The sequence below is a fragment of the Chionomys nivalis genome, chromosome 7, assembly GCF_950005125.1.
Source record: "Chionomys nivalis chromosome 7, mChiNiv1.1, whole genome shotgun sequence".
In the NCBI taxonomy this organism is placed as follows: Eukaryota; Metazoa; Chordata; class Mammalia; order Rodentia; family Cricetidae; genus Chionomys; species Chionomys nivalis.
Genome location: NC_080092.1, coordinates 77771051 through 77780371, shown reverse-complemented (window position 1 = coordinate 77780371; position 9321 = coordinate 77771051). Strand labels below are relative to the sequence as shown.

At 47.7% G+C, this 9321-nt stretch overlaps 1 protein-coding gene and 1 non-coding gene across 2 annotated transcripts; both read left to right on the top strand.

Annotated features, from left to right (window-relative positions):
• Positions 1-2062: 2062 nt before the first annotated feature.
• Spmap1 (sperm microtubule associated protein 1) lies at positions 2063-5844 on the top strand. Its single transcript, XM_057773960.1, has 3 exons — positions 2063-2269; positions 4759-4858; positions 5684-5844. The coding sequence occupies exons 1-3, from the start codon at positions 2063-2065 to the stop codon at positions 5842-5844; spliced, it is 468 nt and encodes a 155-aa protein (XP_057629943.1).
• A 1897-nt stretch (positions 5845-7741) lies between these two features.
• Positions 7742-7813, top strand: Trnac-gca (transfer RNA cysteine (anticodon GCA)). The gene has a single exon. It is a non-coding gene; the product is annotated as a tRNA-Cys (tRNA).
• The last annotated feature ends 1508 nt before the right edge of the window (positions 7814-9321 follow it).

Sequence of the window (9321 nt, the reverse complement as noted above, 5' to 3'; positions counted from 1 at the left end):
CCTGCCCTTAGGCCTGAAGGTTAGTCAGGTCTTCAGAACTGGTTAACTGGTTGCTGGGAACTGAAGCCAGGCCCTCTGGAAGAGCAGGCAGTTGGAAAGAGTGCTGGGATTAAAGGCAAGCGCCACCACTACCCAACAACAAGTAATGCTCTTGAATGCTGAGCCAACCCCAAGTCACCTAGCTATTTGCTCCGTCCACTACCTCACTAGTGCTGGGATTATAGAACACGCCTACACCTGGCAAACCTTTAACTCTAATGTTGGAAGATCATTTCTGTACAAGAATGACCAGAAAAGCCCTTAGCTGTTCTTTTTTTCCAAGGCAGGGTTTCTCTAGTTTTTGGTGCCTGTACTGAAACTTTTTGTAGACCAGGCTGACCTTGAACTCACGGCCTGCCTTTGCCTCCCTAGTGCTGGGATTAAAGGCGTTCGCCGCCACTGCCTGGCCTTAACTGTGTTTTGTGCCTGGAGTGTGCCATAGAGTGCTTCCCTGTCTGAGACCATGGACTACCCAAAAACCTTCCAGCCTGCTTCAGCCAGAATGAATCTGTGGTAGGCAGGATTCAAGTGGTGAGCAGAGGCAAGTGTACAAGGCAGTGCCGCCCCCTGTGGTGTAATGGTTAACACTCTGGACTCTGAAGTCAGATCAAACTCGCAACCTGTTCCACTCAAACCGCGAAACCCATTATAAATGGGTTGCCCATGCATGCTTCAGCATTGTCAGGCATGTGTCACTACTTCATGTCTGGCAAAGAATTGATGTCCTTTTGTTTTCTGTCTGGAAGACAAGAATTGGTTCCAAGTGTAACACATACCTGTAATCCCAACACTTGGGAGCTATCAAAAAATATGCCTAGCCTGGGGTATCTAAGATGATTTAAAAAGTGGGATGAGAGAAACAAGGGCTCTGAGGGTCCTGCACAGAGGGTTAGGGAAAGAGTTGCGGTTTTAGGCTCTGTAACTAACTTGGGAACTGGGGCTTGGGGAAGGGACAATCTGAAGTAGCCCAGTCTAGTTGAGGTTGGCCTTGAGCACCTTGCAAATGCTAGGATTACAAGTGAGCTCCACTGGGCTCACTTAATCCCAGCACTTGGGAGGCAGAGGCAGGTGGATCTCTGAATTTAAGGCCAGCCTGGTCTACAGAGCGAGTTCCAGGACTGGCTCCAAAGCTACAGGGAAACCTTATCTTGAAAAATCAAAAAATAAATGAGCTCCACCACGTTGGTCTGCGTTTTACGGAAATCGTTCTAAACCCTTAGCTCCTTACCTGGAAGGTGATGATTCTAAGGTGCTCGGAGTTGCCATCAAATCTAGATACCAGCTTTGTAGGGAAACTCAGCTGGGAATTGAATGTAATAAAGCCTGGAGACAGCCGGGGTGGTGGCAGCGGCATACCTTTAATCCCAGCACTTGGAGGCAGAGGCAGGTGGATCTCTGAGTTTGAGGCCAGCCTGCTCGAGAAGAGCTAGTTTCAGGACAGGCTCCAAAGCTACAGAGAAACCCTGTCTCGAAAAATAAAAAGTAAATAAAAGCGTGGAGACAATGGCTGGAGATGTTAAAGCCGCACTGCTTTGGAGGGGGACTAAGTTCCGTTATCACTTTTTTTTTTTTTTAATTTGCTTTGGTGTTTTGAGACAGGGTTCCTCTTTGTAGCCTTGGCTGTCCTGGAAAGCTCTGTAGACCAGCCTGGCCTCAAAATCAGAAATCTGCCTGCTTCCACCTACCTCCCTAGAGGGGAGATCAAAGGCGTGCGTCACCACCGCCTGGTCGGGCGCACCTACGCTCATGCATATAAAATGTTAAAACATTTATGGATGTGAAGTGTGCGCGCAGAGGACTGGACATGCAGTACAGTCTGATAGAGTGCTTGTCTAGCACGTATTAGGAATGAAATCTTGGGTTAAATCCCAGCACCACAGTAAGATGGGCGTGGTGGGGAACCTGAAATGTAGAACTATACGGTTTGTCTCAGGGAGGTCCTTGACATACGTAACAATGCGCAGTGAAATACCCATCTAGTGCTCTTTTCTCCAGAAAGCATTCATAGGCTGTGGTGGTTGGGATGTCTCGTTTTTGTGAGTGTCCTAAGCGACTCGAAAAGGGCTTTGTTTTGGATGGGGTTGCTGTGAGCACAATGGCCCAGGCCTACAGCCTCTCGAGGCCCAAGGTGTGGTCCGCGATTCCACCCTACAACCCACAGCAGGACTACCACACTCGCCGGTACTTCCGGAGCCACGTGGTTCCGCCCATATTGCGGAAAACTGATCAGGTAGGTTGGGAGTATCCCGGAGGACCCCGAGACTTCTGGCAGCAAGTTCTTTGACCTTCGTGACCCAGGACTTCGAAGTTTCGCCCCTCCCTCCCTGACTCTGGGCCTCGCCCTGCAGGGCGCTGGGCACCTTAGAGGTCGGCACCCTGCGGCAACTGTGCTGGTGAATTAGGGAGTGGAGGGATACTGTGACGGAGGAATGGAGGTGCGAGCACGAGGTCCTTTCCACCCAGAACCCCATCCACAGTCTCATTTCTTGTTTCTGCAAGAGGGACGAGGGCACAAAGCCTGTCTGTCTCTCCCAACAAACAGGTGTCTTTGTCTTTGTGATGTCACAGCGGGCGCCTTAGAGTGATCACCGTAGGTCCTTAAAACCCGAAGAAACTTCCATAGAGCTCTGTGAACCAAACAAAGGGGATTATCTTGACCTGGCACCTCAGTTCCATACTGTCACAGTTGTAGGGTTAAGGCTGGCTCACAACACCTGTGAGCCCAAGTAAAGGGAGCCCCACTTCTGCAGACACCCTCTCCAGCAGTTTCTTGCCCAGGATTGTAAACCCTTAGGCTGTTGACTGACAGTTCCATTTCCTCCCAATGCTTAATTTTCTTTCTTTGTTTTTATTTATTTTATGTAGTCGCCCTGTCTCCCAGGCTGTCCTTGAACTGGGAGTGGGGCTGAGAATGTAGTTTAGGGGTTCAGTACTGGATTGGCCTCATTACTGCAGCCCTTTCACCACCCCCATAGAAGATAAAACCATTGGCTGGGGGTGCAGGACTGCAACCCACATCGCCTGACAGGCCTTCCGACACCTTTGCCTTAGTGTCGGTGTTGATTTCAGTGGTGTGACGGCAAAAAGGACCTACCAGGCTGCACTTGGAAGAGATCGTGGGGATTTTTGTAGTCCTTAGCGTTGTGTGTGTCCATATGTGTACAGTACACAGACACACAGTCTGTCTCTCTATCCCTTGTATAGCAGGAGCCGGAGGTGTGTATGTCTAACAGTGTCAGTGTCAGCTTCAAACACACATGCTCACACACACACACACACACACGCTTTTTTGCCTGCACGTATGTCTGTGTGCCTGGTGCCCTTAAAGGAAAGAATTGGGTGTCGGATGTCCTGTACTGGAGTTAGACAGTTGTGAGGCTTCGTGTGGGGGCTGGGAATTGAACTGGGTCTTCAGGAGGAGCCTCCAGTGCTCTTAACCACTGAGTCATCTCTCCAGTTCTTCCTCCAACCACCCCCACCTTTCTTTTGAGGCAGAGTTTCATGTAATTAGACGGGTATCTAACACATTCTGCAGCCCAGGTTGCTGCTGAACTTCTGATCCTCCTGTTTCTACCTCCTAAGAGTCAGAGTGCACGCACTACCATACTCAAGCTTTTTTTTTTTTTTTTTGGCTTTTCGAGACAGGGTTTCTCTGTGGCTTTGGTGCCTGTCCTGGAACTAGCTCTGTAGACCAGGCTGGTCTCGAACTCACAGAGATCCGCCTGCCTCTGCCTCCCAAGTGCTGGGATTAAAGGCGTGCGCCACCATCGCCTGGCCATACTCAAGCTTTTGTTTAATTTTGAAAGTATGTTTGTTTGTTCGTTTGTTTTTGAAATGGTCTCATACTTAGTAGGCCAGGCTGGCCTAGAATTCACTATGTAGCCAAGCCTGGCTTCAAACTCAAAGCCTCCCAAGAGCTGCCAAGTTACCACATGCCCATGCCTGCCCCTGGTTTTGTTTTGTTGTTGTTTATCACTAAAGTTACATCTGTGCTGGGTATTTTTATTTGAATAAAGATGCAAGAAAGTTAGGCGGTGGTGGCACACACCTTTAGTTCCATCACTCAGGAGGCATAAGCAGATGGATCTCTCTGAGTTCGAGGCCAGCCTGGTGTACAGAACTAGCCCCAGGACAGGTTCCAAAGCTACACAGAAAAACCCTGTCTTGAGAAACCAAAAACCCAAAAACAAACAAACAAAAAGATATTTGAACTGGATGAGGTGGTACAAGTACTTGGGAGATGTTCAGGTGAGGGTCAGGAGGTCAAGGACATCCTCAACTAAATAGCTTTAAGGCTTCCTCTGACCTACGGGAGTCCCTCACATTGAGAAAAAAAAAAAACAACAACAATGTGTAACAAAATATGTGTATTTAGCCTTTATTATGGTAGGCCTTTTATCTAAAGCAAGTCATGGAAATCTCATGGCCGCTTTCCAGTTGGTCACTAATGATAAATACTGAGGGCAGGAGCTCAGCAATTGGCCCGTGAGCACACAGCTTGCTGGTAGTAGAGCTGGACTTAGGACCCACAGTCTAGCATCGGAGCCCTTACCTGTTGGTCACACTGCTGACTCTGCAGATTGTTAGTGCGTTTACATTTAATGTGTCCCCCAGTTCCTTCTGGCCCTACTTGCCCTTCCCCAGTGAAGCCCCAGGAAGTTTGCACCTCACCCAACAGACACCCCAACTGACAATCTTCTCTTTCCTCTTCGTTTCCAGGATCGTGGCGGTACAGGAAGGGATGGCTGGATAGTGGATTATTTCCACATTTTCGGTCAAGGACAGAGATATCTGAACAGGAGAAACTGGGGAGGGGCAGGCAAGTGCCATCTCACATGATCCCATCATGGAAAATGTGTTCCCGAGAGGTTAGAGAAGTGGGTACAGAGAGGCCAAGAGGGTCAAGGACTGTATCCTCCTGGCTTTTCTTTCCATACATGAGCAAATAGTGTTCAGTGTACTTGCTATTCATTTCTGGAGCAGTTACTGTGTGTTAGGTACCCCTCACCCTCATTTTATCCCATGGCACAATTCAGACACCGTGTATGATTTTAAACCGACTTGCTAAGAAGGGCTCAGATGGCGTTCAGTTTCCCTCCATCCACTCTACAGCCTGTTCCATGTGCGTGTGTGCATGTGTGTGTGTGCATTGCATGTGTGCATGTGCGTGTGTGCAGTGATAGCCCCTAAAGGCACTTAGGCTCCCTGAGCATGCTCAGTGTAGCAGCTGCGGGATGAGGAAGATTAACTTTTTCTGGCAGGGGCAATCTTCCTTCCCTCCAACTCCATCACCTCTGGGCTCAAGATTACCATAAAGTCCTCTGCATCATGTGATCAAATGGATTCATTTATTTTCTCCAGATGGAACAGAGGCAAGGTTAAAATCCTTACAGCTCCTGGGAGCCGAGTCCAGACCCGGCACATACCATTCTCAGTTCTCATGTAAACTCACTTGGGGCAGGGTTTGATTTCTAGGATATCTCTGTCTCCCCAAAATCTCACTGTTGGTTTCTTTCAAGGGGCTCAGAGCCTCTGGGAAGGAGGCCTCCAACTGTGGGGGTGGGGATGCAGTGACTCACTGGGTTTAAGTGGGGAAGGCGAGAGGGTACTCTCTGCAGGCTCAACCACCCTCCTCTTTCCCAAGGGCATTCCCTCCAGCAGGTGAGTGGACATGACTACCACAATGCCAACCTGAAGCCCATAACGACGGGCTTAAACGGTCGATTCGGCTACCGCAGGAACACTCCAGCCCTCCGTCAGCGCACGTCAGTGTTTGGAGAAGTCACTCCATTCCCCGTCTTCTGAAGATGTTGCTTTACAGTATTTGACATGAATCTCCAAGACAGATGTTTAGATGAGCTGTCGATGCTATTCTATATTTTTTAAACATGCATTTGTGTCTTCAGGTGTTTTCTTTCTTCTCTGGGGTAGGAGGAGGGAACAAGTTGGTTTCTGTACACTCAGCTTCACCTTTGGAAGGGAGAGGATCAAGGGAGCTTCTGTTTCCTTCTAGGTTGGGGTGATGAGACGGGCCCATATTTGTCCATCCTCCCTTGGCAGGGACAGGGATTAAACCCGTGGTTTAGTGCACGGAAACACCAGCATTCAGCCACTGACCAGCCTCTCTAGCTAGCACGAAGTACTACGAGCTTAATCCTCAACAAAACACTGCTCCAGGTACCAGAAGGCTCCTAGATCAGAAGCTGGGAACGGAGCTGTGCTTGACAACCTGAGTTAGATTCCCAGCACCTACAGGGTAGAAAGAGGGTACTGACTTGTTGAACGAATAATAAAAATCCAGAGATAGATATAGGGGTTCCAGCTGAAGATCAGAGAACATCAGTAATCCTCAGATTCCACACTCTACTGAGTCCCTGTCTCTTCCCCTTTATATTCCTCTCTCTGCTCAGCCAAATCACTCTCTCACTCCCTAGGGCTAGGATTAACATTGTGTGAGCCCAAGAATTGGGATCACCTTTGTGTGAGCTCTGTTTCTCTTTTAGACAAATTCAGTCTCGCTTAGTCCAGGGTGGCCTTGAACTCACAGAGATCTGTCTGCCTCTGTCCCCTGTATGGCTGACTAGTGTGGCTGCTATGCCCTCTGATCTTCAGGCAAGCTTTATTTATTAAAACACAAATAATATACCCCATACTGACTGCCACAAATTGTTCTCTGGGTACTACCTGTGCTCCGTGGCAGGTGTATGCCCATATGCATACACGTGCTCAAACACAGGAGACATAGAGAAAACAAACCCAAATAAACAAAGGCAAAAATACACAAGGAGTCGGCTGTGGGCCCCTAGCTGGATGTGGTGACACACACTTGTGATCCCAATACTTAGGAGCTGGAAATGGGAAGATCCACACAACTAGAAAGCCAGCCTAGGTTACATAGTGGGAGTGGGTTCCAGACCGACAAGGACTATAGACAGACCCTGTATCAAGTCTCAAAATAATAAATGATTTCCCTGATTTATTTTTATCCCCTCTAAAAAAAAAACAAACAAAACAAATCCATAGCTTTGTTTTGTTTTGTAGACAGGGCCTATCCTGGAACTAGCTCCTGTAGACTGCTAGGCTGGCCTCAAACTCTCAGAGATCCACCTGCCTCTGCTTCCAAGGGCTGGGATTAAAGGTGTGTGCCATCACTGCCTGGCAACAAAATCCTAACATTTTAAGTGGGCTTGGGTGTTTAGCCTCTAATCCCAGCTAGCCAAGAGGCTGAGACAGATGGACACAGGGTCAAGTCTAAACTGGCCACATAGGGAGACTTTAAAGAAAAAAAGTCCAGGGACATAGGGATATAGCTAGATGGTAAGAGCATAGAGAATTTAGTTAGCATTTTTGAAACCGTAGTTCAATTCTTAGTTCTAAAATATAAACAAAAACCCTAACATCATACATACATCTCCTTTCTACACACAGTTCATCAGGGAGTAGCAGGGAGCGAGATGACATCAGGGTGCTTACTCGCCCAAATCACAGGATTTTCTGTTCACAGTGCCCATTTCCTTTTCAACAGCTGTCATTCTTTTCTGTTCCCACCATGATTCTTGGTGGCCAAGCAAAGCCAAAGCAGAAGATAAACACAGGCTTGAGAGGCTTGAGAACACAAAGCTCTCCAGGGCATCAGTGTGGGTGGAACCAGCTCATAGTGAGTCACCATAAGTGGACAAGGAAGAGGACTGTGACAAGGTGAGGGGGTATAGCTCAGGGGTAGAGCATTTGACTGCAGATCAAGAGGTCCCTGGTTCAAATCCGGGTGCCCCCTTCCCTCCTAGTTCTTTTATTCCCATAAGTGTGAGTGAGACCCAGCATCATTAAAAAGAACAAGGAACTTGTATATTTGGTCTTCAGAACAAGGAATGAAGATATGAGCCTGCTTGTGCTATGGACAAGAACTTTCAAGCCATTCTTGCCCTGAAATACATGTTCCTCTCATTTTCCAAGGGACCAATAAAACACAGTCACTATACCCCCCCACTTGAGTTTCAATTAACACAAGGTTCCTGTACTGGGGCTCTAGCTCAGTGGTAGGGCACTAGCTTAATATTTGGGAGGCCTGGTGTAAGACTGGACCCTGAAAAGAAAGGAAGACTATCTGTAGACATCTCTTCTCCTCCTCCTCTCCTTTTCTTTCTTTCCTTATTTCATTTTTTATTTTATTTATTTTTGCAGCCCTGGCTACTTGAAATTTGCTATGTAGGCCGGGAGGTGGTGGTGCATGCCTTTAATCCCAGCACTCGGGAGGCAGAGGCAGGCGGATCTCTGTGAGTTCGAGACCAGCCTGGTCTACAGAGCTAGTTCCAGGACAGGCTCCAAAGCCACAGAGAAACCCTGTCTCGAAAAACCAAAAAAAAAAAAAAAAAAAAAAAAATTTGCTATGTAGACCAGGCTGGTCTCAAATTTAGAGAAATCCAACTGCCTCCTAAGAGTTGAGATTACAGGATAGGCTCTAAAACTACATCTCAAAAAACAAAAACAAAAAAGTTGAGATTAAAAGCATGCAACAACACGCAACACCACCACCATTTTTTTTTTTTTTTTTTTTTTTTTTGGTTTTTCGAGACAGGGTTTCTCTGTAGCTTTGGAGCCTGTCCTCAAACTCCCTTTGTAGACCAGGCTGGCTGGTCTCGAACTCACAGAGATCCGCCTGCCTCTGCCTCCCGAGTGCTGGGATTAAAGGCGTGCGCCACCGCCGCCCAGCTGTCACCACCATTTTTTTAAAGAGTGTGTGCGTGCCAGGCTGTGGTGGCACATGCCTTTAATCCCAGCACTCGGGAGGCAGAGGCAGGCGGATCTCTTTGAGTTGGAGGCCAGCCTGGTCTACAAGACCTAGTTCCAGGACAGGCTCCAAAACCACAGAGAAACCCTGTCTTGAAAAACCAAAAAAAAAAAAAAAAAACCAAAAGAAAAAAGAAGTGTGTATGTAGGTCGGGCTGTGGTGGCGCACTCCTTTGACCCCAGCACTAGGGTGGACGCAGAGGCAGGCTGATCTCTGTGAGTTTGAGACAAGCCTGATCTGCATTGTTCCCAGAAAACAGCCAGGGTTTTACATTGAGAGAACCTGTCTCAATAACAAAAAACAAAATAAAATGAAGACTATAAGACTATAAGAAGTAAGTAGCCAGGCCGTGATGGCGCACGCCTTGTAGCCTGGTCTACAAGAGCTACAAACCCTGTCTCGAAAAACCAAAAAAAAAAAAAAAAAAACCAACCAACCAAACAAAAAGCTGCAGCAAGTAGGCAGATTCTAAACTTGGCCGAGGATGCAATCGT